This window comes from Ammospiza caudacuta, chromosome 1 (genome assembly GCF_027887145.1).
Source record: "Ammospiza caudacuta isolate bAmmCau1 chromosome 1, bAmmCau1.pri, whole genome shotgun sequence".
Classification (NCBI taxonomy): domain Eukaryota; kingdom Metazoa; phylum Chordata; class Aves; order Passeriformes; family Passerellidae; genus Ammospiza; species Ammospiza caudacuta.
Window position 1 is genome coordinate 128648855 of NC_080593.1, and position 18926 is coordinate 128667780.

Below are 18926 nucleotides of genomic sequence, written 5' to 3' on the forward strand. Positions count from 1 at the left end.
AAAGGGAGCAGAACAACTAACACAAATGAGGACTGGACAGGTATGCTCAGCAAATGTCAAGATACTATCTGGGCATAATTCTGCCATTATTCAAAATGGCTGAATCTCATTTAGGATCTTCTCTGAACTAGAATCTTAGAAAACAGGCAAATGATCTCAGAGTGTAAGGTATGAATAACCATCTGGTTTCTTAAAACACATTTTTGGAGGGCATATACAGTATTTATCTTAGCATACTGCTAGTGAACTATTCCTGGACACATTCTCCTATAAAGTACTTAAGAGGTTTTTTTTTTTTTCAGTCATGGAAATCAGTTTTAAAGAGCAATCTGCCAGGAAGATACAAGACATTAAAAATAAATTAACCTCTTTCAAAAAAAAAATAAATAGCTCCACAAATAAAATTAATTACCCACACTAATTATCAAAGACCATAGTTAGTTAGTATTGTCTGATGTTTCATGATTGTAGACCCTTGCATGAAGAGGAGAAAGGCCCTGTGCCTAATTTCCATATGTTTTGAACAGAAAAATAGTGCAAATTAATTTTCTGCTGTCAAATGCAGACATTTTAAATTAATAACACGAGACAGAGCTACTGAAAACCACCACTCCCACTACACTGGTGAAGGGCTGAATGAGCATGTAAAACTTTTCTGAACCACTCCTTCTGCATATGCTGCTCACTGAATAGACATGGATTTCCCCCACTCTCATGTGGAGTTCAGTGACTACTTGATTCAGAATTCTAAGGCATGCTTTCATACATATTCCTAGGTATAAGGCTGTAAGCTGAAATTCAGCAAGGTTTGTTTCACAAACAAAAAAAAATGAACTATGAACTCCATGTTTTGACAGGGCAACCATGACACTTTCTGAACATTCAAGCCAAGATGGTCATACACAGAAAGTGACATGAATTCCTTCAGCAACAGACAATACTACATAGTGGTGGCAAGACAGCCCCACCAGAAAAAGGACATTTTTTTCTGGGACAGATCAGGTACTAGGAAGCAGGTATATCTTACTAATTTATCCTGAGAAGCTAATAAGTGAATTAGAGAAGTCATCAAAGTATATTTATGAGACTGATGAGTCTGCTGAGACATCTCAGGTCTATTCAATTGTTTTTGTCTTCAAGATCAAAAGGTAAATGAAGAAAATATTTTTACAGAACTTCTGGGAAAGAGTCCACAACTAGTAGAGAGTTAGAAGGGATTTTTCTTTTTAAGGGACTCCTGGGGTGGGAAACAATGAAAAAATCAGGTTGTGACTTGAATAAGAAAAGGTACCCTTCATTTACTGTTTTCATATCCCCTGAATGAAACTATGCTTCCTGAGAATAAAAACTGTGGTTACCAAACTGGGAGACGTAAGTGAACTGAATGCTACAGATTTTATAGAGGTTCTGTCAATTTTTCATGACAGCAGTAACGTGCTTCCACAAGCAAACACAGAAGTCGCAGAAAAAGAATCAAGAAGTTTCATACTGCCTGCAGTGTTCGCTTGTCACGAGATTATTCAAGAGAGGATGTTTGCTATTCAAATGATGAGATGTGAGCCACTTCCTGAAGTTCATAACCCAGTCAAAAGAAAACAGAGCACAACTACAAAGACTCAAAGAACAAGTTAATAATGTAACAAAGGTAGTACAGCTCTTAAAAGATGTTAGCTGCAGCCACAGAATATACCAAAAAACACCGGCCACAGCTAACAGCATTCCAACAAGACCTTCCAGCATCAGAAAGTTTTAGAGAGTGTATTTCTAATACGTTAAGTGCATTAAAAAAATTAAAATTAAATTTATTAATTGGATATTACCAGACTCTTGCATTACAACAGCTAACTTATATAACTAAAGTATTTCCTAGACATGTAGTATGTTAGAGGACTGCTTAAGAGTAAAACACATTTCTAAGGAGAAAATTTGCTTGATGCACAATATTTTAACTTGCTTAATACACATAATTTTATCTCCCATGATGGATTGAAGCATAAGCTATTCCTTTATACTTCTCAAATATTTTTCTTGTTGGGTCCCCTATTGCCACACAAGTATTTTCCTACCTGTCCATCACTGTCTTTGATAACCAACAGCACAGGTGTGTCTAACCCCATCATTGTCCGATACAAGGTCTTCAAGCTCATGCCATGCTTTGCAGTACTGTAGACAAGAGTCCATGGATAGCCAATAGTCCGTGGTGGAAGAGACTTTGTGAGCTATTAACAAGAAAATGACAACCCTTTATTTAATATATGTTTTATATTTAAGAATGTATTACGCGTAAATGAAAGCAGATTACATTCTGCTCAACCATTTTTACATGGCCTTAAAAGCTAAGAACTAAACCTGAAGTTTCCCATGTGTATTTTCTACTTTTGGTCACTCAAGCAGGTTTCTTTTCCTACCTCTACTAGTGACCTGCAGAAGAATGATTTATCAACTAAAGAACATGTGTTTGTTATCCATGTAATTATTCTTGCATAACAATATTACATGTCCCACCAATATCTTAATATTGAGTAAGTAGATCATTCAAGTCAGCAGGTAACAAGCTGAAGGGTAAATGCTGCTTGTTGCCCTGTTCTTCTGCTTTTTAATCCAAAACTTCAATTAACACTTTTGTAATGAAATCACTTTGGACTGGATAGCAAGAACAGCTGTGTTTTCACTGATGTTTTCAAGAAAGAATGGAAGTAGGGCAAAGACAGACAAGAGTCTCTCTGAAGACATGGCGTATTCAAAGTTAGGATTTAAAAAAAACAGTATTTTAGCTATGAATCGTGCTCTGCTTCAACACTTAGACACAGGCATGTCTATGGTGCCAGATGGGGTCCACCCCAGGAAATGGACAGAGCTGGCAGATATGCTCACTGAGCCACTTCCCACCAATTACCAGTATTCCAGGATAAGTGGGGATGTCCTGGTTAGCAAACGTATGTCCATTTAGAAGATGGGCTGTAGGAAGGACCCCAGGCAGTACAGACCTGTCAGTCTGTCCTCAGGGCCTGGGAAGGTCACCTTGAGTGCCATCACACAGCACATTCAGGAAAACTGGGGGATCAGACCCAGCCAGGGTGGCTTCATAAGAACTTAGGACTTGGCAAATGTGATTTTCCTCTATGACAAGGTGACCTGCTTGCTGGATGAGGCTGTGAATATTGTCCATCTGGACTTCAGTAAACCCTTTGACAGCACTTCCACAGCACTCTCCTGGAGAAACTGGCTGCTCATGGCTTGGACAACTGCACTGTTTGCTGGGTAAAAGACTGGCTGGATGATCAGGCCCTGAGAGTGGTAGTGAATGGAATTCAATTCACTTTGTGGCCAGTCACTTGTGGTGTTCCCCAGGGCTCAGTACTGGGGCCAGTCCTGTTTAATGTCTTTACTAATGAACTGGATGAGGGGATGAAGTGCATCCATGTGTTTGCAGACTGCAGCAAGCTGGGCAAAAGTGTCAATCTGCTGGAAGGGTACGTGGGCTCTGCAGATGGATCTGGACAGGCTGGACTGATGGGCCACGGCCAACAGAATGAGGTTCAATAAGGCTAAGTGCCAGGTCCTGCAAAAGTCCCTGCAGCACTACAGGCTGGGAGAAGAGCAGCTGGAAAGAGGAAAAGCACCTAAAGGTGCTGCTTGGCAGACAGCTGTGCATGAAACAGCAGGAGGCCAAGAATGGAATCATGACTTGCCCCCCTCAACTGAGCACTGGTGAGGCCACACCTTGAGTACAGTGTGCTGTTCTGGGCCCCTCACTAGAAGAAAAACATTGAAATGCTGGTGTGTGTCCAAAGCTGGTGAAGGGTCTGGAGAGAACTGAGGGAGCTGGAATTGTTAAGCCTGGGGAAAAGGAGGCTCAAAAGGAACCTCCATCACTCTCTGCAACTACCTGAGAAGTAGGTTGTAACAGTCAGTCTTTTCTCCCAAAACAGGACAGGAGAAAAAAATCCTCAAGTTGAGCCACTGGAAGCCAGGATTGGATATTGAGCAAAAGTTCTTCAGTGAAAGGGCTGTCAAGCATTGGAACAGGGTACCTAGGGAAGTGGCTGAGTTACCATCTCTGTTGAAATATTTAAAGGAGGTGTAAGCCATGGCACTTAGGGAAAGGGTTTAGTGGTGGACTCGGCAATGCTGAGGTAACAGCTGGACTCAGTGGTCTTAGCCGCCTTTTCTAATACACAGCTTATTTTCTTCTATTTAATATCACACAAGGTCTTCTTACTGGTGTGTTTTATACTACAGTTATAGCATTAATGTGCAAGAGTAAAAAATGATATATCTAAGTCCATACCTTTTCAATTTGTTCTGGCTGTAGTAATTCACTTGGATCACTAAGATTTGGCCGGAATGCTTCAGGCTCCAGGTCTGTTTTGATACTTGTTGCCTGTTGTGAATTGGTATCTTCTCTTGTTGTTATCTACAAAAAGAATAGCAAGAAAATAAGTATATGCCATCCTACTAGCAGACAAGATAAAACCTCACAGGTTTAAAATCATGCAGTTATCAATTATGCAAGTCATTCCAAAGTTTAGAAATCCAACAGATTTTATCTGATTGAGATTTTCAATGTTCCCAGTAGCAAACTGGTACACAACTATATTACAATAACTTACATGGACGCCTACTGAGAAGAAAGCTACAGTTTTATGCTAAAACAACAAACAGTTCTCATACACAGCTGAAGAGCTTCAAATGCTTTTCAGATTATACCTTCAAAAGTTCTGGCATTTTAATACTGACATAGCATTCTAAGTGTAATTAAAAAAAGAACAGAAAGGAAAGGAATTAAAACTTCAGCATGGACATTCCTTAGTAGCTTCTGACTCACTACTCTTTTAGAGTACTTAAATTTTTCAGATATGCAGTAGACTCTGGGAAGACTACTGCCATATATTTTGAGCAAACCATTTGAATGGAGCCTTAGGAATAGTGCTGCTCCATAAGATGATCTGCTGGAGTACTTATGGGAATCAAAGAAGAAAGAATTGAGATGGTGGGGTGGGAAAGCAGCAATAATACTTAAGTTGCTTAGTGAGCACTGAGGTCTGGCAAAGACACACTATCCAGGGTCCTGCAGTAATTTAAAATACCTGACCTACATATCTACCCTACTGAGTGGAGATGGCAGAGGCCACAAAATTCCTCATCAGGCATAGCTCACAACGGCTTCTTACTCCCGTCAACACACTGGCGCTTCCAAGTTCAAGTGCCATGTCTCAACAACTAGAATAGCTGTGATCCAAACAGATTTCCACCTATAAATTCAGCTGCAGGGATATTTAAAACTTTCTAGGAACAGTGCAATTTGACAGAGGAGTAGGACAAAGTGAGGAAGTTAGTAAGATAAGTCACTGCAGCAAGACTTACTAAAATGTTGAGAGAAAAAAAGAAATCTTAAGATTAAGTGCATCTGAAAAATTTATTGGCCTAAACCAGGTTTCACTGAAAGCCAGACTATCCAAATTAAATCCTGAATCCTGAAAATTTCAAGAAAATACGTGCCAAATCCAGTTTGTCACATCCCTCATACTTTAAACATACAGGACACGACTGCAATATTTCACAGTATCACAGTGGTAAACTTTGCTAGCTTTTTGTGAACTTCCTTAGTTAATTAAAAAAGGCAAATCAAAGAAAACTCTGAAATACAGATAGGAATATTTAAACAAATAGAGCCACCTGAGCCAAAAAAAAGGACACCCCTTTAATCTCCCTCAAAATTACAAAAAAAGTTCTTATCACAAACCCTTGTTATTTAAAAATCAGCCTATAAAGTCAATGCATCAAAGTATATTAATACAGTAACTCAATTACAGTATTAATTCCAAACACGAGAAAAGTTGTGCTTAAACTGAGTATCAAGCAAGAAAAAAGCTGAAGCTTTCCTTCTTTCAATGGAAAGTAACAAGAATTTCCAACATAGACTACGAAGTAATTTCCATATCACAACAAAAAATGCAGTTATCCATGACAGTACACATACAAAAAGATGATCTGCATGCTGCTTTATAGAGGGCTATCTCAAAAATGTTATTTCATATTCCAAGTATTTTTCACTTTAAATGCCTATCATTCATCATATTACTGCTTCAGCTCCCAAGAAGTTCAGCATTGTCCAACTGTAGAGCAGAGAGCTTTTTTCCCCTTGTCATTCTTTAATTTTCATTAAAGAACACCATGCAAAACATGAATAATTTAGATTCAAGTGGTGTGGCAAACAGTTTTTTGGTTAAGAGTTTTTGGTGATTGGTGTATTTTTTTGATGGATTTTTTTTTTCCTTTTTTATTATCATTAAAGTAAAGCAGTTTCCTTCTAGGAAGAACACTGCTTTGTAGAAGCAGCCAAAGAGTGCCTGTTCAAAAGAATCTGGGAGAAAGCACTCTAACTTCAACATTTGTAGATTTATTTCCTACCAAAGTTGGACAGAGCAGACTGAGCTATAGTCAGATTTCAGGGGCTTCCATGATTGATAAATGTCACACAGGATACACCACATTTGAGAGCATGATTCTCAAATGGCCTGAGAGCAGAGTTTATAGGCTACAGCCCATCACATCAGATTTTTCTAGTCAGCCTAAACCATGAGTCTGGAGATATCAGGTGAAAGGTATTTGGAAAGAGCTCCTACAGTTGCACAACATTAATACAGGGATTCTCCACCACCACTGGCCAAATCCAGAATAGTTCTGTTCTCAAGTGAGAATAATTTTTTTTTTTGCAAGATTTTTGATTTTCCTCTAACAGTGCAGCTTTTGGATTCAAGGTTCATGCTCATTATTGATCTATGTAACTGTACTACTTACAAAACATTTTAAAGCAATTAATTTTGGATTATTAAACAAACACAAATATCAGAGCTAAGAAAATGTTTGCTTACTAATATGTAAAAAAAGCCAAGATCAAAGAAAAAAATACAGAAGAAAAATTTTACATTTTCAGCAGCCAAGTACTAGAGAAAAACAAAATACTCAATGCTTCTAAGGAAATCTAAGCTATGCTTTCCATCAGTAAGGCATGTATAATGTGCACAGCAGCTAACAATTTTATAACTCTCAAAAAACTATGGAACACCTAAAGAGAATGCAACTACCAGTTTCAATCCATAGCCACAGACCTTCAAAAATCCAAAGTGATTTCGAAGTAGTGGTTGTGTGTATGTGTATGACCTTTGCCATGTTGAACTGCCTCAGTTACCTGCTTTTATAATGGGAAAAATACTTACCTATTTCACAGAAGTTGTGAAGCTTCATACTTGCCGTATACTGTGAGATTCTTGATGAAAGATTCCTATATAAAATTAAGCACCCATGCAACAAGGTTTTGATTCTTCACCTGTTTTGCATTCTTTTTAGGGAAGCTTCTAACACAACACACCAGTCTAAAGTAGAAGTTAAAACACAACACTGCAAGTCAAGTAGCACTGAAAACAAATTTTCGAATTCTAACAGAAAATTCCTGTGTGAAAAAGGTGGAAGTAGTAATTCCATCATAAAATTACTGATTCCATCATAGAATTGCACAATTAAATACATCAAAAACAAAGGAATTTTCTGCTGGATCCTTGTAGTGCTGTAGACAAGACAAACCCACTGAGTGCAGGAATTGCCCTGATCCAAGACACTACAAAGAAAGATGTTTTAGTATCTGGAGATGGGGTTTAAACTACTGAAGAGGGCACCTGGAGACGTCTGCAGAGTGTGCGCAGTTCTTCGCTATTTAGAGCATCGATCCTGCGGTGATACTCAGCCACTGACACTACCTGAATATGGAGACAGGAAGACAATAATTCCACTGACAGTTGAAGAAAAGTAAAAAGGTATGAAAGAAAAAACTGGAGGAGAGTAATGAAGGGAAAATGTGCAATGACAACAAACAAACAAGAAGGGCCAAAAGATGTTTGTTTCCGCAAGGACAATGCACATGTAGGTGATTTTAGACATATGAGTAAACACAGCAAGATTACAAAATAAAAACTAAGGGCACTAGCAGTCAGATATCTCACTGATCTAGGATGAATAAAGAACTGATTGAGTACATAAAGTTTCCAGTATCAGGATGCTAAATGAAAGTCAATCTGAGTTACATGCCTTAACCCAAACTCTTCAGTCCAAGGTCCTCTCAAACATTCTTTACACTCAGATTAATGAACCTTGTGAACCTGGTTTGCTTTCCTAGAAGAAGACTAGAAGCAAATCTCAGGCTCCTCAGTAAGCTCTAACTCTTGTGTCTACCAGTGAAGATAAAGACAAGGTAGCAAGAATACAGTTTAATAACATCCCAATACCACCCGACAATTTCTTTATCCTGGACTTTCTATTCCCCTCCAAAGCTTCCGGAGTTGCTCATCTGTCAACACATTCACTTCAAATGGCATCTCCACTTTGGCAGGAGGTGTACAGCCAGAAAGTCTTTAGTCAGAAAGCTCTAGAACATGCTGCTCAGGTGCAACAAGCTGGCTAAAGGACTACAACAGTAATTTTGATGTAACTAGAGCAAATAATGTGATTTTGAGAACAACTCAAAATCATCATTGGTATGAAAGCATCTTTAAACAGCTGGTGAAGAGATTAAATGGATGTCCCATGTAGTAAGAGCATATTAAAAACTTCTAGAGCCTACCACAGTGCAAAGGAAGACAACCACAAGTCCAGCAGCTCCCCATCTACCTGTCCCTACTACAAGGAGTTTGGCCAGATACTCGCCACTGTCCTGAGTACAGAGCCCACAGTCATGCATGACTGGCTCTTGAGCAGCGATGGTTCACTCTACCCCATGCAACTGCAAGGCAAGGAAAAAGGAATACTTGTGACATCCAGCTTTAGTAGTGAATAATCTGTCATTACTAGCACTCAATTTATCTCCATTATTTTTCTACTATCTCAAAACAGATAACAAGTATTGTTGTAAATTGTACTGGCTTGTGCATTCTCAGAGTCAAATAGCTATATGTAAAGCTTTAGCAATATTCCACTCAAACATGTGACAGTGTAGTTTTATCCTTTTATTTGCTCTGACACTTCATTGCAAATTTACACTGTTTACACCAGCAACTTATGAACATAACCCTGAAAGCAGTAATGTGAGAACCCTTTAGCCTTACTGCTTCTTTAAGCTACACCCTACCATGTGTGAGGTAATCGGTAACTTACATTTGGCTGTAAATGTGTGGTTACTCAAGGAGATTCTTGAGAAAAAAATTCTCAAAATCTCTGACACCATTATACAGTTGTTGTTTCACATAGTGGAAATGTAGACAGTTTTATGGACACTGCCATCTCGCCTTCAATCTCTCAAATGCATACTTGTCATCATCTTGCATCTGTGAATTGCTTCTCAGCTTTTTAACTCAGAGATCGACCTTTTCATATGCCATGGAGATGCCTTATTTTTCTTGCTTGAGAGAAACATGAATACCTATTCATGTGTGTACAATACAATAGCTTCTTGGCATGCTGAATCTGTTGCACACTGTCACATTCCATTTGTTTTGAGAACAAAAACCTGCATAATGGCAGACCACTGGTATGCAATGACAAACATCATAAATAGCATGGCACAGAATGTCAAACTAGCCACTGGAAAATTAAAGGAAAAGAACCCACACTCTCAAACCCAGAGCTTATTTTAAGTATAGAGTCCATACTAAGTATGCAGTTCATACTAAGTTCTGCAAATAAACCATGAGACACTGTCTCAAGTTTATGCACTCTGAGCTAGGCTTCAAATTATTATGTTAAGATACTTCAACCTCTCAGATGCAGCACCTGGCCTTCTATAAAATGCCTGTGGTTTAGGCCAACATGCTTTATTCTTGCTTTGCAGAATAAAACTACATACTTCTTGATCAAATGAGCTACAGGATCTTAAAGTCACATATGTCTAAGCTTACTAGCAACTGCCTTCAACTTCATTCAGGGATTGAGATATATCTTGCAAACAGACAGCATTTTGTTGCTGCCAGGCTCAAGAGCACTGCTTTGAAATGTTAGTAGTAACATTAGAAGTTTATTGTTCCTTATAACCTTGTTTAATTAAGAAACTGCTTATGCTATTTCCTCTTCCGTCAAGATTTCCTCGTGTTTCTTCCTTGTAGTCCTATAATCTTCTAGTCTACTTCACCAAGCTAAATAAACCAGTGTTTTCTTCTGTCTCCTGCCCCACTCCCTGCCCCTCATCAGCTGTCTTCCTATCATTCCAGGACCTACTTCTACCTCATTCTACTTTGAACACAGAATGTAGTCTTTCATACCATATGAGGAATACCTAGAAAGCAAGACATTTCATTAATAGGATGTAGATGCAGATCCATATTAATCACACTGGACTGTAGTTTTCAGTACAAAATACTCCTTTGTGATAAAACTCTTCCATTAAAATAATTAGTTTAAGGTCTACCTATATGACTTTGCTATGTGCTTTATTTACTATGCTCTCTTTACTATGCCATCTCAGCATCCAGTTTCCTGGATAATCAAGGCTAATTTTTGAGGATCGGCAAATGTTCCTGAAGGGCACTTCGCTCTCTCTCTAGTTTTTCTGCTTTAAAAAGAATGTGGGAGAAGAGAAAAACAGCTGAACTCTTATGGGTAATCTGGGCACTGGTCACAATAGAGCAAAACAAGTAACATGTAACCTGAATTGTTAGTGCACTTCAGGGCAAAAAGGGCTCTGAAACTGTCTGTTGCAGATGATACAGCACTGGGAAGAGCTGCTGACTCCCTTAAAGAGATGGATGCCCTACAGAGAGACCTCAGCAAATCAAAGGACTGGGCAATCACCAACCACATGCAGTTCAACAAGGGACAGTGCTGAATTCTACTCCCGGGATGCAGCAACCCTGGATGTATGTACAGACTGGGGAATGAGATGCTGGAAATCTATGCCATGGGAAAGGGACTTGGGGTCCTGGTCAATGGCAAGATGAACATGAGCCAGCAGTGCCCTGGCAGCCAGGAGGGCCAAGAGTGTCCTGGGGGCACCAGGCACAGCATCACCAGCCAGGCAAGGGAGGGGATTGTCCTGTTCTGCTCTGGGCAGCCTCACCTCGAGTGCTGGGGGCAGTTTTGGGTGCAACAAGAAAAGACAAATAGAAAACTATCAGAGAGTGTCCAAAGGAGGTCAACAAAGATGATGAAAGGCCTTGAGGGGAAACTCTATGAAGAGAGGCTGAGGTCACTTGGTCTGTTCAGCCAGGAGACCTTGCTGCAGTTACAACTTCCCCATGAGGGGAAGAAGAGGGGCAGGCACAGATCCCTGCTCTGTGGTAGCAGCGACAGGACCCAAGGGAATGTCCTGAAGCTGTATCAGGACATCAGTTTGGAAAAAGGTAGATATCAGAAGGTGGCTGGGCACTGGAACAGGTTCCTCAGGGAACTGGTCACAGCACCAGCCTGATAGAGTTCAAGATGTGTTTGGACAGCGCTCTTGGGCACGTGGTGTGAATTTTGGGGATAGTGATGTGCAGGGTCAGGAGTTGGGGTGGATAATCTTTGTGGGTCCTTTTCAACTCAGATTACTTTGTGATTCTGTGATTCCAAGTTTGAAAAGACATGGAATATATCCTTAGAGATCTAATACTACCTGCTGTATCTCTATTGGCAGCATTGGTGAAAAAATACAAGACGAATTGTATGACTCGTAGCATGACTCTTTAACCTTTTTAACCTCTCCACACTATGTATATGTGAGTTAACCACTTAGCAAAACACCCAGCAGTTTTAATATTTAATGCAATAAGTTGAGGGTTTGCATACTAATGATTTAAACAATCAATAAGCCCAGGATTCTCCTTCTGGAGAAATTCATGTTTCTAAACTTTGTTTTTCTGAAAATACCTCAAAAGTACCTAACTTGACAAGCTACGCTTGCCACTTGCAGCGAATGAAACCGAAGACAAAATTCCAAATATGGAACATTTCTTGTCCTTCAACAACACACATGAAAGTGCAGTTAAACTTTTTTAATGTTTGATCAACCCCTTCAGCCCCTGGTCATATCATCCTGCTAACTGGCAGATGTAAAAAAAGCTTTTTACACCAGCGAGGGTTTCCTCAGTTTAACAAAGCCACAAGTGACACCCCCCCGCTGCCCCCCCATGCCTGTTTGCTAACAGGGAGCAGCTTTCATTGCTGCCCTCAAAACAAACACGGCTCAACGTTCAGAGCTAACAAGTAGCTGAAACTGTCTCCAACAAGAATGGGAGGGTCTTATCAGAGCTGGACGGTGCTTCTGGAAGTAAGAACAGATAAAACTTAACGGCATAAACAGCTCTGAAACGTAGGTTATCTATAACCTTGTTACCAACTCAGAACATGAAATAAAAAGTATTAAGAAAGAACACAAGCTGAACAATTTCACTTTGAATCTTAATACATAATACTGAATCTTAATACATAGTTGTAAACTTGGCTGAACTGAACTTCATGAACATTAATTCTTGTGATTCAAAAATATTTCAGGATATTTAATTGAAGAAAAAAACCCCAATGTAGTTTTATTAGGCCACTTACAAAGTTACTTTAGAATACCTTCCAATAAAAAGGTGCCTATGCAAACTGAACGCTGCTCTGAATATTTTAAGAGAAAACACTAACTTTATTTTTCTGACAAATTTAGTTTCCTTCCATAAATATTAGACTGCTGGAGAGAAGACAATATTGAAGAAGCACTCTGCGCCATCATACCAAATATGATTATTTGGGATATTTTGATTACATCATAAAAATGCTTTAATTCATGGGTCATACTGCACCAGATAAACAGATGTAAGGTATCATTTGAAGAAAACCCAAACCTTAAGACTAATTTAATTTGATTAATTTTTAAAGCATGTGGCTGCAAAGCTATTAATTTTCTGTTTTGTGTGGTATTCAGTCAATTCAACTCCCTGTCACTCTGCTGGTGACAAAGAAGGGAAGGGATGACAGCTGGGCATTTTATGCAGAGAAGGACCATAGAATGACAGCAGTTCCCTGGTTTGGCTGTCACCATGGTTCTCTCTCTCAGTATTTTAAAAGCTGTCCCTCTTCAAACTGTTGTGCACACTGGGGTGTTTTCCAGAGCAGGGAGAGAAATGCTGAGTAGGTCACATGACAGCAGCATTCTCCCTGTGACCAGTATTGTCCCTGTTAAATATCTGCCTCAAAGTGCTCTGAGCCCACAGCAACTGTACCAGTAATTAACATATACTGAAGATAAACTGAACTATCTGCAATAACCAGAATAAATGAACTTGAAAAGAATGCAATCAAAGCCTGAAGCACACAAAGTGTTACATCAAGCCTGTAGACCTTTATAAAAAGCTATTTTTTTCAAGATGGGAGAAAACACTCATATGAGAGATATGATAATGCCAGCAAGATAACTAAATTTAGCATGTGAAACATTAAACAGTTTAGGAGGTTTGTGCAAAGAACTAAGAATTAGATATAAGAAAGTTACTTTCTTAAAGAGGCAGGCCACACAACTTTACACTTTTTGGCCTAATAAAAAAAGATCTGTAGCAACACGATCAGTAAAACCCAGCTCCCTTGCAAAACTACTTAAGGGAGTTCCAGAATTTGCAAGCAGAGAAACCAGAGGTTCAGCTGCTGAAACCACAGCACCTGGTGCTTGAGCATAAGCTGCCATTACAGGAGAAGGCAGACTGAGCAAGGTTACATCTCAGCTCTGATACTGCCCTGCAAAGACCCTCTCAGGTATGACAAGAAAGCATTACACAGGCTTAGAATTAACTGAATCACAGCCCAGCATGAAAATATTTGTCTCCTGCTTTAAGCAGAAAAAAGTCAATTAAGGACCAACTTCAGATTTCACAGACGTTTAAAGCCATACAAGAAAAATATAAGTCTTTACCACTCATTTACTTTCTTTTAACTTATAAACAACCTTTTCAAAAACTCCTCTGCTATTCTACCTCAACTATGTTTAGGTATTTAATAATTATTAAATATCAGATTATTAATTTTATTAATATTAATATTTCGTAATTATTAGAAATGCAAACAATGCAACACCCAATAATTCAAAGGAAGAACTATAATAATGGCATAGTTCAGGTTGGAACAGATCTTACAGATCATACAGCTCCAACCCCCCCCAGTCATGGGCAGGGAACCTTCCACTGTACCAGGTTACTCAAAGCCCCATGCAGCCTGTCACTGAACACTTCCAGGGATGAGAATTCCACAAATCCTCTTGAGAAATCTGGTGCCTCACCACCCTCATAGAGAAGAATTTCTTCGTAGTATCTAATCTAGACCTTTCCTCCTTCAGATTAAGGCCATTCCCCTTTGTCCTATCACAACATGCCCTTGGGAAAAGTCCCCCTCCAGCCCTCTTACTAGAGAGCCCCTGTAGGCTTTGCAAGGTGCCATAATAAGGTCTCTCCAGAGCCCTCTCTCCTTCAGGCTGAACAGTCCCAGCTCTCTCAGCCTGTCTCCACAGCAGAGGTGTCCAGGTGACACCAAAACGCAGCCCTTGGATCAACCCAGTGGCCCTCCTCCAGACTTGCTCCAAGAGGCGTGCATGAGACCATGCACTCATGGCAAAAGCACTAACATGATGCATAACCCCCCAAATTAACTAGAACAACAGGTACAGCAAATATCTGTCAAGCAAAGATTCTGGGCCAAATGACCTCTATAAGAAAGTACTGGATTTCATTCTGCATTTTTATTACTAAAAATATATAATAAATTCACTCAATTACTCTAAAAACTTAATATGGAAAACTGATTTTAAAAATATTTCAGTAGTATTACTGAATTGATGCAACCGTGCATTCTGACACCTACAGAGAAGTACTAAATTCTCATCTTTCACATGCAAGCCCTATTATTATACCTTCCTAATTGTCAAAGAAATACAGGCATTAGCTTAACAAAATAAAGTTAAGCAATAACTCAAAATAGCAGAAGTTGTGCAGGTGTCAAACAATTCAAGCTACTAAAACCAACATTTTAATTCTCTTTGCGCGCTAATAACTTGAGAATATAAAAGCCAAGATCAGTTTTCATTGGTTTTGTCCCCTTTGGCTATACTGCCTATCCAAGCTGTGCAAAGCACAGACAAGCATTCCCAAAGATGGCAATCCACCTTTTGTTCCCCTGCATTGTGTGATGCCTTTTGTCTGAAATGCTTTAACAGGAAGAACCATTGCCTGCATTTTTGACATTCTAGAAACTTATTGGCATCTCTTGTATTGCCACAAAATAAAGAGACACAGTAAATATCAAACATTTACTAAAACATGGGAAGCTGACATTACTAGCTTTTTTTAAGGAGGAGCATAATACACCAATAAGTCACCAAAATTTTGATTTCTTACCCTGGGAAAGTACCAAATCTTTTCAAATGCACAGCTCAAATTAATAGCATCATCAGGAAAGTAACAAAGGCCTTTCTGGTAAATAATCTAGGGCAACTTAGTTGCTTCAAGCTAGCATTTCTGTTTTATTGTATCACTTAATTTAGCCCAGTAACTGTTACTTCATGTCAGATGAGACTTCATCCAAATTCAAAACAACCACTAACGAGAGATGCAGTCAGAAACCTGTACACTTTATATGCTGCCAGGCTCATTAATATTCTTTCCACAGGTCTTGCATAACTGAAATAATTATGCCAATACTCTTTCTTTTCTGTAAAAAGATTACACTTGCACATTAGGTTTATGAACATTCATTGAAGAAAAAACCCAACTTCAAGAATAGAGCTTGTCTTATGGACATAGCAGCATTTTAAAAATATCCCCATCTGTAGGTACTTCTGTAACTTTTTCCAATTTGACTTTTTACATGTTAAAATAACCTCTTCTCTACCTCTCCCACAGCAAAGTTATTCTCCTTTATTCTCACAGGGTCCTCTTTAGTTCAAACAGTCCTTAAAAGCTGGTAAGTATTGTTTTTATAACATAGTTAGACTCTGGCTAAAGTGCAGTATTGGTCCTAAGGGAAACAATTATAACAAAGGATACTATTACTTTTTAAAATATCTGTGCAAGTTATATCTATATATCTGTGTATCTAGATACATGTTAAAACCACAGTCTTTGTAAACTGAACTTCAGATAGTTTTTACACTGCTACAGGGTATGCCAGAAAAACATTTCAATTCATTTGGGCATTACATCTCCTTTCTACTCCACTACCACAGAGGAAAGTTAAAGAGACTATTACTTCAAAAATCTGTTACTATTTAGGAACACACATTTTATAGAACCATTTGTTACAACAAGTAAATTTCATATTTTGCAAGTATCCTCAGTAAAAATAAATATAAAAACAATACATAAAAGATAAAGAATAAAAACATGTTAATAAATTAAAAAAAAAACAAATAAACCAAAACCAACTCAACAACACCCTTGAAGTATGCTTCCCAACCCAGTAGATGTAATTCTTAAGAATTAAACTTTCCTGTCATAAACAGATGAAAACTATCTTCCAAATTTACCAGAGGGTAAAAGCACAGTATATTGTCAAGATCACTACTTCTCTATCCTCAAGCTGTTGTTTTGCAGGTCTCACTGAAAACCTTTTCCTGTAGAATCTACTACGTATTAAACAGTACTACAAAAATTCTGTTTGGGGAAAACAACACTGAAAAATCCCAGTTCCTTTCATATATCTAATAAACTGCAAAGCCAGTGGTTTTGCTTCCCCCCCTTCACTATAAACGTGAGAATGGGACAACTGGGGGCTCATGTCCATGAATTTAGACGTATTACCAGACCTTTATATGGTTGACTGACTTCTGAGTAAGTAATGGTAAGTCAGAAAATTTACACTTCTATAATTGTATGCCCATGCAAACTTTTGTCCTTGGTACCTAGGCACAAAGCACATATTTTGTGAAAAAATGCATTACTCCAAGGGAAAAGAAAGGGGAGAAAAACACCTTAAAACTGCTGAACTCCTTAATGCTCAAAGTAGTTCCTATTATCTACTTCAAATGAAATATCAGTAATTAGATTCTATTTCAAAGATAATGAAAATTTGTGACTTAGCATCCTGTTTACATATTCAAAATTTAAACTTCCAGAAACTGTCTCTGCACCACAACATTTAAAGACCGTAATAACAGACATGAACATACTACACTAAAAATTACCAGAGTGCATTTACGATTAACTGGCTGGTGCTTTCTTCCCTTCTTCCCATACCAGAGACGAGACATTTCCCTTCTAAAAATAAAACGTGACTAAAAAAAAGAAATTAAACAAAACCCAGGGTTGCAGGCTGTTTGAAAGCATTCTCTGTACCTGCTGTGAGCTCCAGGCACAGGCAGAGCCCCACGACGCCGTGACAGGAGAGTTTGCTGGACGCTCACATTTGACTGACAAGGCAGGCAGCAAATGAGCGAGGGTGCAGCAGGGGATGTATCGCAAATGATGACGATACACGAGGAGGAAGGCTTCCTGTGCTCAAGCGTGGTTGCAGAGCACTAGTTTGTTAAAAGGCCAAAGTATTTAAAGACACAGAGCTGAATTGCTCATACACAATATTGAAGAGCACAAAAATAATCCCCAAGAACTGCTTGCAATATTTGGTTATAGGGCAATTGCTCATAAACAATTTCTAATGGTAAAGTGCTTGCATTCAATATTAAATTAATAGTTTGTCTTCTTTTTGCTGACAACCTTACATAAACCCTGTAAGTAATTTCTGAGCGTCCAGAAGCAGTTAGAAGAGAGGTCAGTGAAGATTTAGAGTATTTTTAAAAAGGGGGTTTTAAAGCATTTGGAAACTGCTAGCCTTGCAGCCTTTTCAGTTTGTAAGCTACAAGAAGAAAATGAATCCTTTTGTCTGTAAACTAAATTTGTTGCATGGGTTAAATGCTAGTCCCAGCATGAAAGTATTTTTGGAATCATGATTACTTTTTCCCTTAAGGAAGGATGTTTATTTAAACAGGCACGTGCAATACTAAAAAGCATGACAACCCTGCAAGAATCTCCTTGTAGTAGCACTTGCAGTCTTTCTACCCCACAGCCAAAATGAAACATCTCCCTTCCCTCTGCAACCTCCCCCAAAACAAACAACAACCACCAAAATAATTTCCACATCATCCATGCTCCAAGTTCTGTGGGAAACTATTAAATAGGCCAGGGCAGCAACAGAACAACATTAAATCATCACTCACTCAGGCTGTTGGGCTGTGATCTAAAAGCCAAGACATCCACGCAGAGAAAATCAGAACCAAAACTTGTATTTTACTGCAAATTATGTACTGGAACACCTCACCTTGCACTACTGTCTAACATTCAGACGGATAAAATGTTTTTCTTTTCAGTAAAACCTTTTATGGGAGCTGGCATCTCTAAAAGCAAATTTGTTCTAACTTACCCCAAGTATTAAGGTAGCAAATAAAAACATTGTTATCATTGGAACATTGAAGCTGGGATTTAGGAAATTCAAATATGTAACAATGATTTGACTAAATATATAGTCAAATGCTGTATGATCCCAATAATAAGCCATATGTCTATTTATGTGCTTGAGTTTTTTTGTTGGGTTTAATTTTCAAACAACAAGTGAACTAATACTGAGGGCTAAAACAAGAACAAAAACCAGACACCCTTAAAACTGTTTCAAGTGAGAATTATTATCAATATAAAAATATAATACGAGCTACAGACATCACCCCCTTCTCTGCCAAGCATGGGAAATCTTGAAGGAATGGAGAACATGCAGCAAAAGTATTTCAAACTTTCGCTGGAAATGAAACCCTTAAGGCTGAAAGCAAAAGTTAGTAATAAAACTAAATCTTCCACAGCCTACTTTATCAGTCATCTGTTCCCTGCCCTTCAAGAAAAAAAAAATTCTTCCCTAACACAAGCCAACACATTGTTTCTGGGAAGGAAAAACAGAATCTGCATAACTGAATACTTTTTCATCATGCAACATTTTATCTTAAACAATTCTAA

General features: G+C 38.6%; 1 protein-coding gene across 3 annotated transcripts in view; it reads right to left on the minus strand.

Annotated features, from left to right (window-relative positions):
* Nucleotides 1–18926, minus strand: part of OXR1 (oxidation resistance 1) — a 259837-nt gene that overhangs the window by 6497 nt on the left and 234414 nt on the right. For 2 of the 3 annotated variants that reach the window (XM_058799965.1, XM_058799972.1), the window contains 3 exons: nt 7680–7760; nt 4292–4417; nt 2067–2219 (listed from right to left, as the gene is read on the minus strand). In XM_058799965.1, coding sequence (XP_058655948.1) covers nt 2067–2219; nt 4292–4417; nt 7680–7760 — 360 coding nt within the window. The remainder of the gene's footprint in view (nt 1–2066; nt 2220–4291; nt 4418–7679; nt 7761–18926) is intronic. The other variant, XM_058799980.1, reaches the window with a different exon arrangement.